We start from the raw sequence: 24,766 nt of genomic DNA, 5'->3' as shown, positions 1-24,766 counted from the left end.
AGGATGAACGGAAATCGAATTCTACGAAATTTTTCTTTTCCTTTCTTCTTTTTTCTTTTTTTTCTCCTCCTCTTCCCCTCCCCCCTCCCCCTCTTTTCCCCCGTAAAGTATATCACTTTGTAAAAACGTCGTACTTGGTGTGCACCACAGATGTTTCAATTTTCATCATTATCAATGGAAAGAACGACGTGACAGAGCAGCTGGTCCGAGTTACGAAGCAGAAATCGTTATTTCGGCATTATTACCACGATTCGTCAGAAATTATCGCCACTGATAACCACTAACAAGCTACTCCATCGATTACCATGCGCTTTGACTGATGCTAAACGTGTAACATCTTTTTTCTGGCCCACGGTTTACGACCACGTTGCTCCTCGAGAGAAGTGTCCATAAAATGGCTGTACGGATAAGAAAACCGCCTTAAAACGTGGATATCCTTGAAAATGCATAGGGAAATATGCCGTATATTTCTTCACGGATATCTGACACAACTGGTAGATGTAATTAGCTTGAAACGTCTCTCAACGTGATTTATGCCGATAATGTTAGGTTGATGGAAATGAAATGTTATTTCATGAAATAGAAAAAATTATATTTAAAGAATTATTGAAAAATTATGCGTGCTTTTCCTGGAACATTATTCGATATTGACCAAAACTTTGAAATTAATTAACACGTTCCATCTAAAAATTAGAAAAAGAAGAAGAAGAAGAAGAAGAAGGAGAAGAAGAAGAATTAATCGTTGGAGGAATGAAATTTTTTTTCGCGTAAAGTATTGGAAAAAAAATTAAAATTACGAAATTGATTCTGTGCACATGTTCCAAATGATTAGATCGTAGATGAGAGATTATCAATTTTAAAATATGCATATCCCTTCTTTCGAATATGTTTGTTTAAAAATTATCTATACGATGAATAATTATGATGTTTCGGAATGATAAATTTATTATTCCACCATGTTTCTTTTCCTCTTTATCAAGTTTAGAGTTATTAAAAGAAATCTTATATATACATTCTTGCTTATTTTCATTCCGCCTATTTTCTTTATTTATCTTCTTTTCTTCAATTTAGTTAATGTTGCGTTACAAAGCATTTTATCGCTGATTGGACGAACATGAATAAGTATATTTAATTTTAGACAATGATTTATCTCATTTTATGCGACGTTGAATAAAATTCCAATAATATTTATAACGTTGACCAATTAATACTGTTTATTATTTCCGGTGATGACATTTGATTGATAATGAATTTATAACCGCTGAGTTAATTCGATGCGTTATCAAACGTCGGTCGAAACGATTTCTTTTTTTACACAGTATGATTACTCTATGCATAATTTAATTTCAAAGAACATTCTCATTCTTTTTCCTTTTTTTATTTTAACGTTATTGACGTTTGAAATAAAGATTTGAATAATATTCAACTCAAGAAATATCCTCTAGATATTCGTATAAACAATTTGTAATAAACAAAATTCTATCACAAAATTACATTACTCCTTGTAATGTGTTTCATTACAATCGTTATTAAAAAGCTTTAAATAATTTATCTTTCCCCTCTTCTAATTTATACGTTATCTCGGATACTGTCAAGCTTCTCATATAATTAATTTTCCCTTCTCGGAGAAGAAAGTATTGGATAAATCACAATTTTATTTTATAATTACAACCACATCCCCACTTGTCTCTCCTGGTAAACGATCACAACGATTTACGAAGGTGTAAAATATATTTCGAAAAGGAAAAAATTAAAAATCATTTCCCGACTGATCGGATATCCCATTCCAGAGAGAGAGAGAGAGAGACTCGGCCCCATAAAATTCTTTCATCGAACTCTTTATAAGCAAGGAGGTACGTTTCGTTGAAAAATGGCCAGCTGCGCGTGCGGCAATCCGATCTTTCCACCGATTCGATCTCGTCCCGTCCGTCGACGAGGAAGGGTGGAAAGGAAGAAGGGGCGGCGAAGAAATCGTGAGGGCACGTGACACGCGGATGGCGTTACACGGGGTTGGCGGGGGTGTATTGATCTGTGGCTCGCGTGAGAACAGCGCCACATACCGGCCAACAGCCGCAACTAATGTCTTCATCCTTTTCAACCACCTTTTCAAACCCCTTACGCCTCTCTTTCCGTGCCTTTTCTTTTCCCAACCAAGCAACGAGTAGCGGTGAAATTCACGCCGGCTTTAAATCGTGCTTTGCGCCGCGAGCGTTCACGCGAGCAAAGGGTTGAAACTCGCCATGAATCAAGACACCCCGGGGGGTCGTTGCTTCCTCGGCTAGGGCTGCCCTCCTTCCTTCGTGTAATTCCGACATTTAACCGTTGTGACCGGGTCCACTGTTGGACGTGCTTTTAATTATTCGGGATAAAGATGATAAATTCTCGGGAATTTTCTTATGATTTTGGGAGAGGAAGGAGAAGAGTTGACAATAACGTGTAGGAATAATTTGGGAAAATTTGGGAAATTTGAGAGAAAGGAAATTTTTTTTAATTCTCGAAAAATTTAATTTCCAAATAATTGATTAAGATTTTGGATCATTTCGAATTTCTTTTGAATCTTTCAATGGGTAAAGAAATATTTTTTAATTGAAATATTTTTAAATAATCTAGAAAAAGGAAAAGTTTTCCAAAATTTTTGTTTTTCAGAGAATTTTTTAATTAAAATATTTTTTTAAATATTTTTAAATAATCTAGAAAAAAGAAATATTTTTCAAAATTTCTCGGAGAATATTCATTTCCAAATATAAATAACGGATCATTTTTCAAAGAATAAACAAATTGATTTTCGTTTTAAGAAATATTTTCGTCAGGAATACTTTCTCTTCCAGGACAGATAATAATCGGATTCCATTCGTCTATTTTCAGGTATGGTTCCAGAACAGAAGGGCAAAATGGAGGAAGAAGGAGCACACGAAGAAGGGTCCAGGAAGGCCGGCGCACAACGCTCATCCTCAAAGCTGTAGCGGCGAACCAATTCCACCTGAAGAGTTGAGAAGGAAGGAGAGGGAAAGGCGGCAGAAGAAATTGCTGAAAGCTCTTGAACGACAGCAGAGGAAATTAGCTGCAAAGGTAATCACTAATGCAATCTACTTTCTCAAATACATTTAGAGAATACTTTAATGCTTCGATAGCGTGTTAAAAAAATAATTGATTATAATTTCATCGTTAATATCTAAATGCAATTTCTTTCCTTTTTATTTGTCGACTGTCGTTTCAATCTTCGGAAGAATTTTCAGAGAAGGAAAAAAAAAAAAAGGAAAAAAAAAGAAAAACAATAACATAAATCATCTTCCTTACCTCAATTCTACACTTTCTCCCAATTAAAATAATCTCATAATTATGGTTATCTGTCAAATATCATTTCACACTTTCGAATATTTAAAAAGAAAAACGAATAATTAAAATACTTGTACTAATCGTACGAAGTGAACCGTTCATTCTCTCTGAATAAAATCTCTAAATCTCTCCGATTGTCGAGGCCGTGCAATTTCCGTATAAATCTTCATATCGAACGATCCCAAAACTGGAACCCCAGAAGAGAAGAACGAAATATTCTCGTTCCAGGGAATCACCGTCGACCTCTCGACCCTCCGAGCCGAATGGGAGTCCCGAAGCGCGGCAGCATCCGGCGGAAACTCCCTGAACGGGAGCCTGGGAAGCTCTTTCAACCATTTGAGCAACAACAACGAGAGCAGCAGCGTGTCGGGCTCTGGAAACGACGCGAACGAGGAGATAGACGTTGTCGGTGGTTTGGATTCTTGCAGCGAGAGCGGAAGCGAGAGGGTCGACTCGACCGCCGATGGCTCCATCGATGGAGAGTGTTACTCGAGATTGGGGAGCAGTGGCAACGATCAGAACGATCCTCGAAGATCGGTGAACCAGGTAGCGGGAAGTCTTCAGAGTCCGAACTCGAGCCTGAACCTGGACCACTTGAATCATCAGCAGGGGATCCATCATTGGGGCCTGACCTCCCTCCTCGAGAGAAGGAGAGAGTTGGTGAACATGAACAGCGCGGGTGGGCCCCAACGTCAAACAACGAACAACCCAGGAAGAACATCGGTCAGGCAACAGACCAGCGAGGAGGAGGTGCAGAGCAGTAGCATAGACCTGTCCGTGAAGGGGAGGGAGGAGAGGAAGAGGCTCAACCCTTTCTCTATCGATAGTTTACTGGGTAACAACAGAACGAGCACCCCTGGTATCCACAACGAATACAGAGCCTCGACGCCCACACTGTCGAACGGCAGGGAGTCGATCAGCCCGACGTCGCCGATCTCGGTTCCAACCTCGCCGTCCACCACGTAGTGAGCCAGGAATCCGTGTTTCCTCTGTTCGTACGGTGGCGATTGATTCCGAGTTACGGTGTTGGAACACAACGAAGAAGAGTACGGGCCAGTTTTTCGCGAGGACGCTTTATTAAGGAACATTATCGAGAACAACGAGACGGAAGATAGAAGATTTGTCACAGTTTTAGGATAGCAATTGTGTATTATCTGTTCTAAAAGAAAAAAAAAAAAAGAAAAAAAAAGAAAACGGGAACGAGAGTTCCTGATGGAGATTAGGAAGAGTGATACAAGAGGTTGGTGGGGGCGTGGATTCGTTTCGTTTCTCTGGGGAAAACGGGATTTTGTTTTGACTCCGATCGATCAAGTTTGAAGATGTTTGAAAGTTGAGAAACGATGAGTTTCTTTCTGCAACGGTGAAACGGTGATTCGATCGACGAGAGTTTGAGTCTTCTCTATCGAGACGCGAGGAGAAAGGAAAGCTTATATCAGTTTCGACATATCTGCATCGAGTGCGTGAGTGACGTTGAGACTGCGTGTCACTGCGTGGTTCTGACTTTCTTCTTTTGTCCTGCGTGTTCGAGTGTGGAGATCGAGACGAGAATGTGCAATAAAACACACGGATGAATCGTTCTTTTCTTCCCTCTCTTCTTCAAGTGTTACGTGTAGGGAGAGAGAGAAAGAGAGAGAGAGAAAGAGAGAGAGAAAGAGTTACTACGTTAAGTAAGGATGCGTGTGCGAGAGAAAGAGAGAGAGAGAGAGAGAGAGACTGCGCGTGTATTTAATGTAAATAGCTCGAAAGTATAGACGATTCCGTTTTATTTAAATCTGATTCGTAGCCGAAAACCCCTCCCAGTGTTCGTCTGATTCGCGGATATTATTTAAAAAAAGCAATAGAGAGATTTTTGCCTGGCACGCGTGTATATATAACAATAGGAGATTAAAGTCGAAAGTTTTAGACATTGCGTGGAGGGATGCCGATGAGAAAATAAAGAAGCGGTACAAAGCTGAATTACGGGATATATATATCTCCTCTTCTTCTTTTTTTATGCGTCGTGCAAGAGTGCATTTTGTGAGAAAGGGAGAGAAAGAGAGAAGGACAGAGATGTCGAAGATCGATAAGAAGAGTGAAGAGGAGAAGAGAGAGAGAGAGAGAGAAAGAAAGAAAGAGAGAATGAGAGAGAGAGAGAGAGAGAGAGAGAGAGAGGAGATGTTATGAGATGCCATAAAATTTGGGATGCGAGACAGTATCTACCGTATATTCATTTCAAATATATTAATTTATTCTCAACACTACATAGTGTCGTGTGATAAATGTGCACCATCATCCATTCCTTCTCTCCTCTTTTGTGCCACCTTCATCGATTTATATAAAAGGTAAGTTGATTTTTTTCTTTTTTTTTCTTTAGAAATTGAAAAAGATAAATAATTTTGGAAATTTACGATTTATTTGGATAATTAGATTTATTTGGATAATTGATAAAAAATTAATATTTTCTATATCTCTTCTATTTTTTCTCTTCTATAAGCAATGATTCTACGTATCAAAATATCTTTTTATGGAATAATACATTTCTGTAAATGTTTTAACGCGATACCATTTTATTAAAAGAAAAAGATTTTTTAAAAATGCTTTTTAATTATTTTTATATTTCGATCTCTCGATACGCGACGATTTGCACAAATATTCTTTATTTTTAATTCGTTGCACGCGTGTTTAAAATTTAATAGAACATTTTTTAATAATCGGTTTTTTTATTCCACGCGAGGACAGTCCGCACGCGAGATTTCTTTCATAATTCTCGAAAATTATATTCCACGGATTATATTCTAAAATTTCGATACACGTAGCACGGCAATAATCAACAAACCTTGAGATTCTTCGATATTCGTCGATCAAAACAATGGCAAAGTTTACGTCGAACCGAGTCGATTCGTTTAGTCTTTCGTCGACCACCGCCGTGTTTACGTCGTATTTCGATGTTCTAATCGTGAAATAAAATTAATTCGCATCCAATTTGCGATCAGAAAATAATTCTTACTAACAATTACCGACATTGATTAATTGTTTTGAGTAATAATTAATTCGATTTTTGTGCGCGGGAGTATAATAATGATGAGAATTGAGAGGGATAATTAACGCGACTTCAACTCGTTTCTTCTTTCGTTCGAACTCTCGTTATCGTTACGTTGATCTAATCGAAGAGGACATTATTTTAAGAGTTGTTTGATGTTAACGAGCATCGTGTAGATGTTTTATTATATTACTAATAATGATTAATTAATAGTAATTAATTGAGGAACACGTGGTAAAAGAGTGATAGTGATAGAGTGATAGTGAGGTTAATAATGGCGTCGGGATTGAAGGTTGAAGAGGTCGCTGAAGTGCTGAGACTATGGATAAAGTAGCAGAATTGTAAGTAACGTTTTAAAAATTTTTTGCAAGTAGATTTATATTTGCGAATAATTTAATATTATATATAAAAGTATTTAGAAATTTTTTGTTTTTTATTAGAGAAGATTTTCAGATATTATCGTTTGATATGTAAATTGATTAATTTTTGATTGATTTTAATAGAAGATCGAATATTAAAATAAAGAATTTTAATCAATTTTCATATTAAAATTAGAAATGATATTTTTTTTTTTTTTATACGATTATTTTTATACAAACGAACGAAGAATGAATATACGTAGGCAAACAATTAATCATAAAATTTTTATTATATATTTGGAACGTAAAATCTGGAACTTTTATATTTGATAATTCATCAAGTTTGATTTATGATGCATTCAATTTATTTCGTGATTTATCTTCAAAATTAATATATATTATTTATCATTATATTTGTTATTATAAAAACTTTGAAAATAAAGATTTATGATATTTACTAGTTAAAATTGGAATAATTTATTACTTTCAATAAAATATTTTAAAACGTCATTTAATTTAAATCGATTTTGTTATTGTTATTATTTCAAAAGGAAATCACAAGTATCGTAATTTGTAAATTTACGACTTGTATTAAATTTTTATTAATAAAACATGCTACCTTAATTCTACAGAATTATTCAGTTCTGAAGAAATTACTGAAATCAGGAATTAAATGAGGTAAGAAATTTTTGAATATACACTTACCGTGTATTATATCATATAATGCATCATAAATCTGTCTTGAATATGCATTCGAAATTAAAATAAAATTTTCATAAAAATAAGGAAAATTTGCAAGATTAACACGTTTCGTTAAACTTGATCAACAAGAATTGATAAAAATGGGAAAATATCACGATATTTATAACCAACCAACGTATTAATAAAATTTACTACATTCCCGAATTTATTATACCCGCTCGTTGTTTATCACATCGCGAATACGTTGCCATAACACGGGATATCACATATGTAGGATATTATATTTAATTACGTTTAAAGATTCATCAGCGTGAATGCAAGATAACTGCGATTGTTTATTAAACGAAACGGCAGAAATTAATTGGAATGAAACCGAATGAATCCTGATAACTTAATTAGCATAACTTTAACCGACCGGTTAGCGTATACGAATTGCGCAATTTTCGTTGTTCCGTCCGAAAGAGAGGGAAGAGTAACGAAAATTGTGAAAGTCGAATAGAAAGTTTTCCATTGAAATAAATCGTGTCAACACGTTCCTTTTTTTTTTCTTTTTTTCTTTTTTTTCTTTTTTCTCGTTAATCAGATTCCTCTCCCCATTGTCTTTGAAATTACCATAGAGAGAGGATGATACTTGATATTTTGATACGTATTTTTTTCCCTCTCCTCTCTCTCGTTTTCTACCAATTTTACAATCGTTTCGTAGCTTCGAATCGCGCGCGCGATACTCGCAGCCATACGTCGCGAATATTTTTTTTTCTTTTTTTCTCCTTTTTTTTTTTTCCCCCCTCCCCCCGTGAAAAATACGATTTTATACGTTTGATAAAATGCGACAGAGAAACTAAAAGAGACATTTCCATGCCGTTTATAAATTCCCTGAATAGGAAGAATAATGGAGCCATAGGCGTGCTCGTAAAACAAATACCGAGGTCGCTGTATGAATTCGCTGTATGAATATGCATATAAAATGATATATCAACTTTCCGTCGTCGTATATCAAATTTACATACAAACCGCGCGATCTGTTAATTTTATACATGCCACTTTACTTTGGATTACCGACAAATTTTTTTTCTCCTTCTCCTTTTTTCCCTTCTCCTTCCCTCTTTTATTTTTCTATTTTATCTATACATGAATATATATATATATATATATATGTTTTATTTTTCGTCCTTTTTTTTTTTTTTTTTATATGTATTACATAGCTTATTTTCGTTGATTTTCGCCAAACGAGGTTGGAATTCGCGGTGAAAATTTGGACGCGGACCACGTATGCAATTATTATTCACGAGAAAACGGATATTTATTTAACGCTTTCGGTGTGACGGTGTCGATTATAACAAGCCGGATTTTTTAATAAATATTTATGAATTTAATTCGCCGAGTTTCGATTGGAACAATCGCGAATGCGCCCCTCAGTATATCGGGGGGTTCGTTCATCGTGATGGGGAATGAAATTGATAATGGTTGCAAAAATTGGATATACCTCGTGTTCTATATACAAAAATTTTAGATTACCTGGATTTAAATTCAGAATTTATTTTCCGGCGTGGAAAACACGTTTTTTGGATATTATTCGAGTCGAGTATCCGATGATTGAGTAATATAAATTTGTTGAATAATATATCGTTTTAATTATTTAAATATTAATTTTAATTTATCGCGAATTAATTCTTTTAATATTTGGCTATTTATTTAAATAATCGTATCATCGTATCAACCTTGTTATATATATTCGAAATTTCGTAAACAATTTTCTTAACCAACAAGAGTTTTTGAGTTTCATTATTGGATGTAATATGTAAATTATGATTAATAAAATAATTGGGGTCTAATTTCATTTACTCGCAATTTGAATTAATATTTGAATGATTAATTAATCACTCGCTTCATCTTATTCGAATTCTCACAGGAAGTTGCATTTTATATCTCATCGATTACGATAAGTTGCAACGAATGTTTTATTAATTATTTCATAGCCAGTGAGCGTAAACGGGTAAATTTCGAAGCTCTTTGAAATAGAAAAAAAAAAAGAAAAAAAAGAAAAAAAAGAATCTGGCATGATATAAAACAATTGTGCTCTATTAATCGTATTCGTCGATCCTTTCATTAATCCTTTCATAGCCCGTGAACAATAATAATCGTGTATCCCGTCTTTCGTGATTAAGAAAATAGTTCGCATGCCATAGTTTCTTTAATTATTTTATTCGTTCTCACCACGAGGAATAGGCACTCTTTCATTAAGAGAATTGCAAACGGCATTACACGCTTTGTTCCACTGATGCCGTGCTTAGGAAATTATTTCCATTTACATAAATTAATATCGTTTCAAATAATAATAACAGTAACAGTTTATTTAATCGTTTTTTTTTTTATTATTTTTTCCTGATTAAGTTAAAACATTCTTTGGAAAATTGGAAGGATAGACGGGACGATAAAGGAATTAAATTGAAATCTTTAATATTTTTATAATTAATAATTCAAAGAGATTATCCTTGCAATCAGAATCGAAATCTAATTCAAAATTTTTTTTTTGTGATAAATAGAAAGATATTCTTCCATTTACAATACAGGAATATAATTAATTCTTTTATTCAACTCTAAAAATTTTTATATCTTATTGTAATACATAAATAAATTCTCGATTAAAAGAAATTATCAATGATGGAATTCATTTAAGATGAATTTGAAACGACAGAAAGGAAGTTTTATCGTTATCAAAACGAATAAAAAAAAAAAAGAAAAGAAGAAATAATAATTTTTCGCAATCAATTCATTAATAATTCACAATGCTAATCAAATTAAAACCAAATTGAAAACAGAAAAAGAGTAGTAACAAGAATAATTAATTCTTTATCGTCTCACCTATCAGCATCCACTCCGCATCAATACTCCGTAATCATACTAAAAGCTTCTACAACCACAATGCATCACCACACTCGCACAATTCCATTTCTATTCTTATATAATATATAATATATACAGACATAAATCCATATATATAATCGTACACGTGACGTACAAGTGCCTCATTGTCTGACATCCCACATTTCCATTCTGTTTCCGCCAATTTATTCCTCAATTCCAATAAAACAACAACTCTGGTGAGAATAAAATTATTGTATTCGAGCCGCGGAATCGAGCAGCGCGATTAAATTATACTCCATCGAACACGAAAATGATAAACGTTTTAAAATAACGAAATCCATTTCTCTCTTTCTCTTCCTCCTCCTCCTCCTCCTCCTCCTCCTCCTCTTCCTTCCTCCTTCCTCCTCCCTCCTCGTGTGGTTGGAACGAGTTTACCCCTCTTAGCCATCTCAGCCTCGAAGATAAAGATATAATAGTATCGTTGCAATTCATAAAAGAACCGACAAACAATTAACGAAACGATTGTTCCAGGCTTGGAATTGATTGGATAAAGCGCGTGACGTGATCTTTTCGAGGAAGATATACTTGTCTCGGTTCCACGAGGTAATTAGTGAATCATTAGTGAGCCGTGTGACGAGAATAGAGGTAATGGCGAGCGAATCGTTGAATAGAATTCGATATTAATAGAATGGGTTTGGGTTTCAGGTTTGTTGCGGATGCGTGGTTTTACGGGTAATTCGGCAATGGTTCTAAACAGTTTTGCGCGGATGTTGATTGAAATTTATTCGAAGGGATAAATCGGAGGGATAAAGATGATTCGATTCAATTTTATATACGTTTGAAATTAATTGAAAAAAATTATCGAATCCAATTCCACTTCTTGGAATAAAATAATCAATCCCTCTCGCGAAGGAGAGGTGTTGTTAAAAATTACAAATTTTCCTCGTCTCGATGATAAATCTTGGAAGGGACGAGAGAAGAAAAGATAAAGAGGGGAAAAAGTAAAACGTGGTTTAAAAGGGTTTAAACCTTTGAACGTGATTTGTACAAGGATTTCGTGGAAGCGTGGACACTTGTTGAAGGCAGGATTCATTCTTCGTTAAAATTGCAGGCGAAAGAGTGGTAGAATAATAATGATATAGTCTTGACTCACGCGCTGTCGTCGTCGCGTGGCGAACAATGACTGGCGTATAAATCATAGACGAGGCTCGCGATTGCGTGTGTTGTTATTATCGTTCGCCAACAATTTGTGTACAACCTGGTGTGCAATCTGGCCTGAAAAAAAATCTACCCGTGGCTGAAGGCTTGTGCTTCGTACCACAAGAATTAATAGATGCTCGTTAATTTTGCTCGGGCATGGGACAGAGAGGGGGACGTTGTTGTGCATGTCCAATATCGAGTTGTCCTGATTCGAAGATGGAGAAAGATGAGGGACAGGGATTTAGAAATTGATCTTTCTAGAGAGAACGTGTTTCGGCGATATATAAGAAATAAACAATTGAGATTTGCTCCAAGATAAAAGAGGTAATATCCTTTTTTTTTTTTTTTCTTTGTTTTTAATGTCCTGTATAGAATTACTCTCAAAGACTCGGTTTTTACGAGAAAAATTGAAATTCTTCCATAAGTGAAAGCTTTTTCGAGCTAACGAGGCATAAACCACAAGGATCTCTCTCTCTCTCTGCACCGGCACACATGATCCTTTCCAGTCACTTGTACTTTGGCCTTCTCAGTAACTATCTTTTATTCATTAAGCCTGTTCCTATTAAGGTTGTAGTCGCGAACGTAGTCATTTAAAGCTGTTCTCTTTCATGTACCGACCGTGTAATTACACGTACGTTTCGGTTGATATTGTTAATTTATGCATGTTGCCTGACACGAACGAATACCCATCCGAACGTACGTACACTTTTTATCATTAGATTAGAAACCAATTTTAAATTACGCGCCCTCAATTATTTTTCAAAATTTACTATTTTCGAAATGATAATATTTCAACAAATTTCTCAAAGTTTCGAATTTCATCCTACAACTTTTTCTCTTGAAAAATTTCTTTCGAAAGAATTAACGTGTTTTCAATTGCATAAATTCAACAATTTCTGTAAATCATACGACAAAATTTGTAGGAAAATATTTTTTCGGGGAAAAATTTTTTACCAGAATCGCTGTCGTCTCTCGTTGATTAAATCGTTGTTGCACACGATTCTATTGCTCTCTTTACATAAATATTCACCGATATTCAAGGACTGCTCAGCAGCAAGCATAATTTCACGTGGCGTTCCAGCCGGCCACATCACTCGAACCCCGGCAATTTTAACATTTAATGGGACGTTGAAGCGCGATTTCTTAATTAGCCCGTGCAGTTCCCTTTCGGTTGAAATTCCGGGGAAAGAGAAGGAAGAGAGAAACGCGAAAGGGAAGAAAAAATATATTAAAAGAAAAAAAAAAAAAGGGGGGAAGAAAAATTTCCTCGGCGCTAAAGAGATAACTCTTCCCGGTAATTACTTAGGAATATCATAAATATGGATGGGTTTTAATGTAACCGTAGATCGTGGAATATGAAACAATTAGAAATTATTGCTCCCCGCGAGGCGTAAAAAGGTCATTGTGTTAACCAATTAATAGTTGATCGTATGTTGCGCTCGCTGTGCACTTTTTCTGTTTCGTGTCGGATTGTTATAGTAGACGGTCACGAACATTTTAATTAGCCATCGAGACTTGTAACGTTTCAACAAATTTTATTTTCCCTTCGTTCGAATTTTGCACGTATGGCGAGGCGACTGACTTGAATTCGCGCGAAATGATCGTCATTTTCTAAATTAAAGTGTACATTAAGGATGAGATTAGACGCGATAGATTTTCAAAATGGCGAGGAGAATTTCTTTGTAATTTCCTTTTTTCGAGAATACAGTTTCAATGATTCAAAACTGACGTATTCTTATGTAGAAAGAATAGAAATCGAGAAATTGATTTAGAAAAATCGTAGATATTAAAGAAAAGAAATTATAGAGGGATTAAAACCATCGACTAAACTTTTAATTGTTCTAATTTTTACAGATGACCACACTAGAATACAGTTAAACAGTTTACTCAAACACTATGCAACGATCAATCGCGATAATTTACACAGACAATCGCGTTAAAAATCGGAATTGTAACCGTTTAAAATTCAATGCCCCTGGAACTATCGACCAAGAAATCAGTCAAAGGATGGAAAAAAAAAAGAAAAGGAAAGAAGAACGAGATGGAATGAAATTGGAATACGAGAGACACGAATTACGGTATTGAAATAATAATGACGAGGCAAAGGGATACGGGCGATCCGATCGACAATGAAGGCGTCTTTCCTAACGAAGCGATCGAGGATCCCATAAATCCTCGGATTATTAATACCTGGCAGTCTCGGTGCGTGAATCCGGCAGGTGGTTGGCTGGCCTCTAATCGTGATCCGGGAATAATTTACACTCGTACACCGCTCGGAAGCCATCGGAATCTTTAACGACTATTGGCCCGGTTTCGCGCCGTTTCCTTCGAGATGAGAGGTGAGCACCAGGTGACGTGAAATGGCCAACGATACCGTAGATACCATCTGTGATTTTTTCTTTTTTTAATCGAGAAATGGCTCGATATTCTGCTTGTGTTATCGGGATATTATTATTTTTGGAATATATATTTACTTATTTATTTATTTTTCTTTTTTTTAGAGAGGAACTTTATAGAGTGGAGAAAGGATGATGAGGGTAGTCGAGGAGTGATGATGGACGACGAGATGCGATAAAGAATTAGAGATTTGCATTTTATTGGCTCGATGTTTTAATTTTGAATGGGATATTTGGTGGATTGAAAGGATGATCGAAGATCGATGATAAGTGGATTAAGATGAAGTAGTCGATGATTAATAGATTTAAAAAGATTTATCGAAATGTTTCTTTCGATCCTACCATATTAAAAAGATTCAATTTTAGAAATCGATCGAAATTAAAATCATTCGAAATTCTCAAAATTCTTCCAATCAAAACCTTTCCCTATCAAAATAAAAATAAAAAAAAAGCCAACAAACATCTCAATTAATCTCGATTCTCCACCAAGATATCCGCCGTCTAACCGCTTGGACTCCACCGGTCGAACACCGGCGATTCCAGCCAGATTAACGAGCCTGATTAGTCACAATCAACAACCACTTCCGCCTTTACAACCCGTCACAAAACACCGCCGATCTCCAACCATCATCGTCCATCCAGCCCATGTTTAACCATCCATTTCTCCTCCACGAGTGGAGGACCGTGATAATCTCCATCCCTCTCCCTCTCCCCCTCCCCCTTTTTCCTCGGACGATTCAGTTATAATTCAATCTTCACGACAGTCTAATCCTCCGTTCCAGTCTAATCCTCGATTCGAGATCGCGATCGATGCGAAAAAGCGCGAGGGAACGGATGGAAAGGTCAAATGGAGGCAAAACCGAATCCGACCAATGGTGGATCTGGAATGGAATATCCTCATCCGTGGCGTGGTATCCGCGAGCACAGGGGGGGGAGTACGAGGTGGAAGGTTCGCGGACAAGGTGTAAGTCGATCGAGTTCGATCCAATAGATCAGGCGGCAGATTCGTTGCCGGTTATTACAAGGGGTCGGAGGTCGATCGCTCGCATAAACCATTTAGCCTTCGATCGACTATCGATACCGATATTTCCCAGAGGTATCGGCTATCTCGGCTGCTCGATCTTCGGCCGACAAGGCCCACGATTTATCCTCCCCCTTCAACTCGTTTATCGTGGTTCCTCTATCTCTCTCTCTCTCTCGTTATATATATCTACGAAACAGGGTTAAATGTTTGGGTCTGGCTTTCTTTTTCTTTTTTTTTTTTTTCTTTCTTTATTTTCGTGCTTTTGTTTATCACGTTTTTTTTTTTCATCAACGTGATTCGGATATCTTCCTCGTGGCAGGTTGGTAATTAATTGATGGAATTTTTGGAGGAAAGGGTTGTTATTGAAAATTTGAGTTTGTAGATTTTCTCGGTTTTTATTTGAATTAATATATATATATATAAGATTACGAATGTAATTCGGATATTTTGGATAAAGAATTTTTTTTTAAAAGAATTTGTTAAGCATTCGAAGAATTTTGTATTGAATCTATCTGAATATTTAATATTCATAGTTTTATATATATATATTTTTAATTACATTTCGATATTCTGTATCATTATAATTTTAATTATCAAAAAATTTGGATTTATTACCATATTTTTTTTCTATTTTGAGAAAAAATTTTGGGTATCTTAGAGAAATGAAAATTCTTCGTTATACATTCAAAGATCGTTCGTAAAGTCGAGAATCACTACCACTACTTTGATTCTTAACGAAATTGAAAAAAAAAGAAAATACCGCTTATCTTCCAACATGGAACAAACAATTACACACCGATCAACGATAAAATCTCGAGAAACCTCAACGCGATCGCGGAACAACACATATACACACACATACACATAGGAAAGATATCATCACGTACGTACACGCGAGTATACACGCGATCGAGAATCGATTTGGCAGAAAAGTGAATTCAAACGAGCCGCCTGTGGGGTCTCCTTCGATCTCCTCCGCTCCCTGGACGCGCAGCGCAAACGCAAAAAGAAAAAAAAAAAAGCAATGCCGAAGGAGGAAAGGAGAGGAATATGAGAAAGAATCGACCGACCTCACCGTCCCTCTGGCACGGGTATCTGGCATCTTGGCCGAAATTTTCCCTAATAAAATTTGTTCCCGCCAGTTAAGCACGTTGCCAAAAGCGCCTATTAATTTTTTTATCTCGGATCTTCGCCTCCACTCCTGGAAGGAGCCGAGATTTCTTCGCTCTCTCGATACACGGTGACGCGGTGGTCGTAAAACGTCGCCGAAACCCAGCGTCGACCTTCGTCGTCGACGATCCATAATATATTATTCAACGCTTATCATCAACGATTTAAAAAAATTTGTAATAATATTCAAATCTCAAGAAGTAAAAAGTAATGGAAAAGGATTTTTATCGATTCGATGGAAATATCTTCGTGACAAAAAAAAATACACGCTTCCAGATGCACATTTTATTCGTTCTTGCATCGATTTTTAATCTCCGCCGAAATCATCAATCTTTCGCTATGATAAAACTCACGAAGATTTAATGTCAAATGGACACATTTAATTAAAAATAAAATAGATAACGTTCGTCATTATTGTTGCGACAAATCTTTGTGCGCGGTTACGTTACACAGTATATAAAAGGGAAGAAAAAGAAGAAGGAAAAGAAGAAGAAGAAGAAGCGTGCTCGTGAAACCGTGAATTAAGCCGTTGTTCGCGCAGCGTTCAGATAAGTTCTCGGCTCGCTTCGACCCCTTCACCGTTCCACGAACCCTCGATTCGACGTGGATCTCGTGCGTATATACGCACGTACGTCTGGCTCTGGGCCAATTTCACCCGACACCTGCTAATTCTTAACTGTTTCGCTTTCGTGGAATTGCTACCGGTCTGAGGATCGCGCTAATGGTCTCGAATCTCGTCTCTAAATGACGCGCTTCCGCTGATCATCGGCGCGGGGAGCATCGCGGATTGTTAATGATCCACGCCGGGCAATAAAATGATTTTGGGGAAATTTTCGTGGAAAGAGAGTGGATTTCTTACTGGATTGTTTCGTGAAATGGAAGGAATTTGAGAATAATTATCGAATCGTGATAAAATAGATACAATGAATAAACATATTTTCAAACAAATAGATAGAGAAATAAGAAGAAAAAAAAGTGGAACGAAATCGAGAGGAAGATAGATAGAGAAATGTGACGAATAATGTGCAAGATATTTGCGAAAAAATCGAGAGGAAATAAATTGCATAATTTTGGCCGATATTTGTGAATTCGTGGAGGCAGTAGTTTTCGAAAGTTTCGAAGAGAATAATAAATTTGTTTGACGGAAATAATTAACGGGAAGGATTTCACGGGGGAAATTTATTTACATCGGAGCTCGAGTAATATTTAATATCATGGAGTTGGCAAAGCGGATGCCGTAGAACCGGCCTGTGTCAATGGATGCCACCAAATATCTGGTTTACCCACACAGGTCATCGACATCGGCCGATGAATTAATTTTTCTGCGAAAACCGATACTTGTCTGCCGGTTCTTGTAACGATCAACGATACGGATCTGTTGCTGATAGTCACGCACATCTCGTTTCGACAGAGGCTAATTTATTTTTCGACTCAATTCCGAATTGACAAAATTTAAGAAAGATTTAAGATGCTCGATAAACAGGAATGCATTCGTTCCACACTTTGCAAATTTTCATCTACTATATATATCTACGTATCTAAGAAATTAAAATTTGTGATAAAATTTTCTTTAAACAATTTAATATTCTCCATTTACAATTTACAACGATTCAAAATTTCAAATTCGATTTAATCGATCAATTTTTTCTTTATTATTACACATTAAAAAAAAGAAAGGAAAGTTGTACACGTGGATAAAAAAGAATTGAAAAACATTTGTGCCCGCGAAGCAAACTGATTATCCGACAAGTGACTCGCCAATAAAATCAAACCAATGCGATCAACCCTTCGAACCTATCGTAATCGCATCAGGTTAAATACAACTCGCGGGTGCCATTCGAGATAACAAAATGGATACCTGGCACACGTGGCCTCACACGTGAACGAGGTTCTGAAGGGATGCAAAGGGAACCAGCTCCTCGGCCGATTCTTTCTCCCTCGGTCAACGTTCTTAAACAATCGGCTCTGTTCGCGGCAATATCGTCGATAAGTATCTCAAGACGGCTCTCTCGGAGCACACCATGAGCTACGATCTACGTAGTGGTACGTGGCTGCTTTGATGGCGGCCAGCCAGAAGTAAATCTAAGGTTTACGAGGCAGTACCCGCCTCTTACTAGCACCTCCTCGAGCACTCCCCAAAGTTGCGATGAGGGGGGGAGGAGGGAGGGGTGGTATCGGGGCCCTCGAAAAGGGAACGAGGAGAGAAAAGAAGGAGAGAAAGGTCGAGCTCTCTCGAAGCTCGTTGCATTATGGGCCAGCGCTCATAATTCTCATCAATAAATCGCCTCGAACGACTGACGCCCCGCTCCATATATATACAAAAGGAATCACCGACCTTAGGGGTGGAGGAGCGGAGAGGCGAGCGGGGTTCCGTATCGGGCAACAATAGATCCGCCGGTGATCTCGAAACAATTCGTTGTTGAGAAACGTGTTTGTTGCAATAACTCGCCTCCTTTTGGTCGTCTTTGAACCGAGGTTCATTAATTTCTCCGATTATAACACCGGGGCCTGATACCACCGGTGCACCCTCGTCCTGGGCTCGTCGAAAACGTCTGAATTTGCTTTTCTCTCCAACGATTGTTGCCTCGATGGTGAATCGCGCCGGTGCGTTTTAGGCGGGCCATTGTTCACGCCTTCGATCTTGGTAAAGTGAAATTGGAAATAACATAGTTGCATGGATATCTCGATGGATCTGATTTTATTTTTAGATTTTTTTTTTTTTCAGTTTTTACTTACGTCGAAGAAAGGATTCAGCAGCAGCGTTGATTTTTGCAAGGAATTTTTTCAATTAACACGTCCGTTACTTTCATGGTAGAAAGAATTATTCCAGAATTGAAGCAATTTTTATTTCTTACAAATGGAATAAGTATTTTTATATTATATGCATAGTCTTTAATCTCATCGATTAATTGTTTAACAATTAATAAAGGATAAAATAGTTTAATTTTCTAAAACTTTTAAACTTTTAACTTTTGGATAATTGAAAGTTACGATTCAATTACCAAGTTCATCATCAAATTTTCATCAAATTTCAAGACACTATATGGTATAAAATTATTTTTGAATAAGATTTTCTTCGCGGGCAATTTTTTCTTCTTCTAAAAAAAATTTCACCACGTTTAATTTAGATTCTTATCACTTTAAAACACAATTCTTGCTTCCATTTCGCGTATTATACTTTCACGAAATTTTTCTAAAAAATTACACAATGGAATTCAGATCCTTGTCGCTTAAAGTATCGTTCACAATTTCTATTCCGAAGAAAAGAATTAAAACCCACGCCCCCCCTCTCTTAAAATAAAATTCCAGGCAACGTTTCATTCTCGAGAAAGAATAATAAAAATCAACGTCCTCTAACTAATAATCAAAATTCCAAAAATCTGTCGAAAAATTCCTCTCGAAATTTAATTTCAATTCGCCCGCCCTCCCCTCCCCCGCGCATCGTGATAAATTGCTCGCGTTAAAAGGGGAGGATCTGGATGTAGGTCGCGGTAACCTCCTCCTCCTCCCCTCTTGGCCAAATTATAGCCCGATATATTTCTCCTCGATACACATTGTAACACCCTTTCCCACTCTACGCCGATCTCCTTAAACCCAAACCGCTCCCATAAACCGCGAACCTCGAGGACCCGATGGCGCGTATAGGCGCGCGTGGTCATAGGGGCCGATAATATAGTTATTACCGGAGTCAGAGAGCCCCCTCTCCGCCTCGCCCTCCTCCCCACGCCTCCCTCCGGCCGCAAGAAAGCGACGAACCCGGCATTAAAAACCAATTTTTGGCCACGAAAAAAGCTGCGCCGTTGCTCGTATAATAACAGGCCTGGTAATCTATAGTAGGTTTTCTGTCCGGGCCCGAGGTCCATCCATCCATCCATTTCTCCAGCGAGGAGGAACAACCCTCTCCCCCTCTTCCTCCTCCCTTGCTGAGGTCCCTCCATCCTCTTATCCTTGTCCGTTTTAGAGGGAGGATAATCGAACAAATTGGAGAGCCTCCAGCCTCCACGGACGACTTTTTTTCAATTAAAAAAGGGAGGGGAGGGGGGGTTACCTCTGTCGATGCGTCCGACAGCTGTCGTGTTTTGTAACGTAAACTTCGCTCCCTCCTGAGAAATTCTCGCCTCGTTTCGGGAATTTTTCTGACGAGAGAGAGAGAGAATTTGAAAGGGGAGGGGGGGGAGTGTTTCTTTTCTTCTGGCTTCCGTTAAGGGAAGGGGGATTCGAGATGGTGTTTAGATAGGGTTAGGTATTTTCTTCTTATCGATCTCTCGTTGGGAATAAGGGTTCGTAATAAGGGATGATAAGTCAATTTCGTTTGATGTATTAATATATCGGGTGTATCCGGTTTCGCGGGCATCTGGCCGCGTAGATTGTTGTGGACGTCGTGGTGGAATTTTTTTTCCCCCGGGAAGATTGACTTGCTGATTTAATGGTAATATCTTATTTATTCTGGGGAATAATTTTCGACGAGTTTGGTTCGCTTTTAATGTTCATTCCTCGTGAATTTAATACGTGTTTCGTTTATATTTTTTTTTTTATACGATCGATTGGGGCGATCGTTTGAAATTAGAGTAATATCGATCGATCCCCATTGAAATTTTGTCAAGGAGAAATTTTTCAAGATTTCGATTATTTGAAAATCGAGAAGGACGCGTTTCGCGTTCGTTTCTTGCGAACGGAACGAAAATATCTACGTTTGACGAATTCACAATTTACAACTGTTAAAGCAAAAACCAGTTGGAACCGCCGAAGGGGAGACAGGTTTAATAGAATTCGGCCAATTATCTCGTACAAATCACAGGTATCCCGTTAGCTGTTTTCTATTAGGCGTTCTATTATTATAAGTATTTCATCTCTCTTTTTCTTTCTCTTTCTTAAAACATTTCAAAAATGAATTGAATTATTGGATTAAAATAAGTTCTGATCGTGAGTGGAATGTGACCGAGTTGTTCAGACAACGAGCATTTGTTATCCTAGTATCTTTCAATCTGTCAAATTGCAAAATCCATCCAAGTTATTTATGAAGAAATTACACGTGAAGAATAAGCCATTATGTCGGTTTAATCGTATCACATTTGTAACCATCAAAGTTGATTTTCAATCTGTTATTTCTCCATTGTTGTAATTCTAGCTATTAATTCTGAAATTTCAAGTGTAGATTTAATTCATAATTCGATAAAATTAAAATTAAATCGTTTCTAATCTCGACAAATTTTCCAAAGATTAATTTCTCCCGAAACGAAATAATGAAACGAAACTGAATCGTTTCAGATCGTTCGTGTGAAAATCAATCTTCGACACATTCCACCACAGATGGAATATTATCGATAAAATTATCAAAAAATTTGGCTGTATAACTATAAAAAAAAAAAAGAAATAATTAAAAATTCCCTTCGATTGGACACAATTTAACCGACCAACGAGAGACAAGAAAATACGAATATCGAAGATGTAGAAGAGATCGATCGATCGTTACGGAAGGAGCGGCAAAAGATAAAAATAAAAAAAAAATAAAAAAGAGACCTCGCGTAGAGGATGGCCATTGCGTAATTCGTTGTGGATTCGGAGTAGAGGACGCGGTCGATCGGCCGCCAGTAAATTTCTATTAACGGCTCGGCGTTCGAAACAATTGGCCATTAAATCGAACGGTCCCGCGGCAGATAATAACTGGCAATAATCGGGCCGTGGCCACCGGTTTAGCTTGTGGGACGCTGGTGGGACCCCTTTTCGGCCCCCACGGCTCGCCATCGCGAAACAAGCCGAGCATCGGTAATGAGAGGCCAATTAGAACACCCCGTCGATGGAATTATCCCCAGACGCTTCGAAATTCAAACTGGTTGCCGTGAACGTTTCCTCCTAATGCCCCCGAGACACGCGAAAAGGGGAGTTAGAAGAGAGAGAGAGGGTTGAACGGGTTAGAGAGATGATCCTTTTCTCGAGTCTTTTCTTCGATCCTGAAGATCGTTTCGACGATATTCCCGGATGGGAAGAAAATTGTGGCTCTTCGTTCAATCGTGGTTGTAAGTAAGGATTTAAAACCGTAAGGAATGAATAATTTATCGAATAGTTATTATAATATTTTGATTAATTATTTTAATTGTTCCAGTTGTGAACGATTTTGGAAATTCTAAATATTTCAATCTTTCCACAATAATTCTACAATATTAAACACCATATACTTACAACACTTTTCAAAATGTTAATACATTTACCTCTTTCAATCTTCTCCTAATACTTTCTTAGTTGTTTAATTTCTTCTTAGTTGTAATTACATGATTTCCTCTAACTCTGCATAATATTTTTCCCGTCTAAAAAAGATAATTTCCAATATGTAACAGAGGCGAACAATTATTAAGCTTCTGGTTATAGAAAATTCACACTCGATCGATGATATCTCAGGAGAAAACGTCATACACGTCGATACACAACTGTCAATCGATAGAAGACAGTATCGAGATCGATATTGTCCAAAGATATCTGCGCTCACGTGCAGAGACAGAGATCGGTAGCGAGAAGAAGGAGATATCGAAGGCCGTATCGGTGAAGGAAAAAGAGAGGCCCGGTTAACTGCGGTTCGCTCAATTTACAGCCGTGTATAATTAACCGGGGCATGAAAAACGGCCAGCCACGTGCTATCTCGCGCGTTGGGATACCGGAGATTTATAGTTATTAATTTTATAATAGACTCATCAAGCGGCGTTCGCGTGACGTTGTCGCCATCGCTCTTGATACCGCGGGAAACACGTTCAATGAAAATGCGACGTGCCTCGAATCCCTTTCGATCTTTCCCTTTTTTTGTATTTTTTTTTTTATCCTCTCGCAGCGAAAGATATTTGCTTTATTAATTTTTCGTTTTATTTCTTTGCGATTTCGTGAAAATCTAATTAATTGGAATTTTTTTTCAATTAAGTTAAAAATAAAAAAATGGGCAAATAATAAGATTGACGAATCGGTATGTCGTGCGAGTAAAAGGATTTTTATGCAGAATTTTCACGCAGATAAATTGAAATATATAAATATTTTTCCAAATTTTTTGAATTCTTTTTTTTTAAATATTAGTTCTTCGTAAGGAAATAAAAGTTGTATTATTTTTAATATTTTTCGATGATTTTATGAACGTATATATATACAGACACACACACATACACGCACACATACACATATTACTCGTCGATTTTTTTTTTTGGAGAAAAATTCGAAAAATCTTTTGTTACTTTTTCATTTTTATTGAAAAATGTTTAAACGATCATAAATTTAAATAAATATTTTAACACAAAAGTCTTTTAAAAGTTTAAAATTCAAGCTTGATATAAAAGTTATAAGCTCGATTGTAAGCTCGATTTTTAATTCGCTTATCACGCGTGAAAAAATATATTTACTTGCTAGCCGATCGATAATTAATCTCGCATATATTATTCCCTCGTTCGATTAAAATTCGAACAATATAATAAATATAATCGACAACGCGAAATAAAATATTTTAATTCAAGGATGGTTATTAAACGATCACAAAAGGAGGGAAATTTAATTAATTTTTATTTTATCGCATTTACATTTCATATATCTACTTACACGTGTGCACATAATAGATAACGCGATTATATAACGATGTGTAAGATATATTAGAGGTGAAAACGCTATCGTAAAAACAGAATTTGTTAAAAGAAGAATAATATTTTTATTGCATTTCCATATGTGTATGTGTGCGTGTATGTGTGTGTGCCTGTATATATATACGTTCATAAAATCATTTTTCGAAAAGCCATAGGAATTTAACGTTGCCAATAATCGAGGATGCACAAATTTATAATCCATACGTTAAATTACAAAGTCAACTGGCTTTTATAAATTTTGTTGCTCTCCGCGCACAAGTATCACGATTCGACGTGTAAGCGGAAATTTAAATCGATCGATTCGACCGGTCTCCATTAAAACACAGTTAAGTCGTTTCGCGTATTAATTGATCAAATTTTCCAGATAGACTCCTTGAAAAACGCGATTAATACGGACAATTTGTATTCATGAACGAACCGGACGATGTTTGGTCTCCGTTTCCTCGAGAATCTTAATAACTCGCGTTGCAACAATCTGCAACGAGGATAATTTGTTAATAAATTTCATTTAAAGGACAACTGAGACTGAATATAAATGAGACGCAGCAATGAGAAATATATTCGATTTTTTAAATACGGATACGTGTGGAATATGTTTCGATTCAAACTTCCTCTCTCTTTCTCTCTCTCTCTCTTAAAATAAATTTTAAAATATACATAAGAATTATTTTGCATAATCATTCTGATGAAAATATGAAAAATTAGTCAATATAATTTTCATTGTAGATGTATATATATATCATATTTGATATTATAAAAATCGATTGTCAGAATTTGTCCTTTTTTCGTCTTGGAATTAATAGCACGAGAAGTGAAGGTATTAAAAAAAAAACGTTTGCTATAATTAAAAATTTTCTTAAAAAATTCGATATTTATTTTTCGACGACAGATTGTATCGGGCTGGATTTATATTTCAAATTTTGTATCCAATCAGTAATTCGATGTTTGCTCCATTTATTGGTGTAATTTGATAGGCGTGTCGTTCCATCCTGTACTCCCGATAACCGGAAGTACCGCCTTTCAGAAAAAAATTTACACCGAATAATCGATCTTCCGTAAAAGGATGTGAAACATTCTTCAATTCT

General features: G+C 36.6%; 1 protein-coding gene and 1 long non-coding RNA gene across 3 annotated transcripts in view; both read left to right on the top strand.

Moving 5' to 3' along the window:
- The window catches only part of LOC408443, a 50,179-nt gene extending 44,603 nt beyond the window's left edge, over positions 1–5,576 (top strand). The window contains exons 3-4 of the mRNA XM_391991.5: positions 2,866–3,069; positions 3,565–5,576. Coding sequence (XP_391991.1) covers positions 2,866–3,069; positions 3,565–4,302 — 942 coding nt within the window. The 3' untranslated portion in view covers positions 4,303–5,576. The remainder of the gene's footprint in view (positions 1–2,865; positions 3,070–3,564) is intronic.
- Positions 5,577–6,110: 534 nt separating this feature from the next.
- On the top strand, positions 6,111–15,380 carry LOC107965541. Of its 2 annotated transcripts, none has more exons than XR_003306065.1 (3): positions 6,111–6,696; positions 13,336–13,820; positions 13,983–15,380. It is a non-coding gene; the product is annotated as an uncharacterized LOC107965541 (long non-coding RNA). The 2 variants fall into 2 exon arrangements; XR_003306064.1 differs by lacking the exon at positions 6,111–6,696 and adding an exon at positions 10,283–11,805.
- The last annotated feature ends 9,386 nt before the right edge of the window (positions 15,381–24,766 follow it).

The sequence above is a fragment of the Apis mellifera genome, linkage group LG14 (assembly GCF_003254395.2).
Source record: "Apis mellifera strain DH4 linkage group LG14, Amel_HAv3.1, whole genome shotgun sequence".
Taxonomy (NCBI): Eukaryota; Metazoa; Arthropoda; class Insecta; order Hymenoptera; family Apidae; genus Apis; species Apis mellifera.
This window is presented reverse-complemented; position numbering and strand designations above follow the sequence as displayed.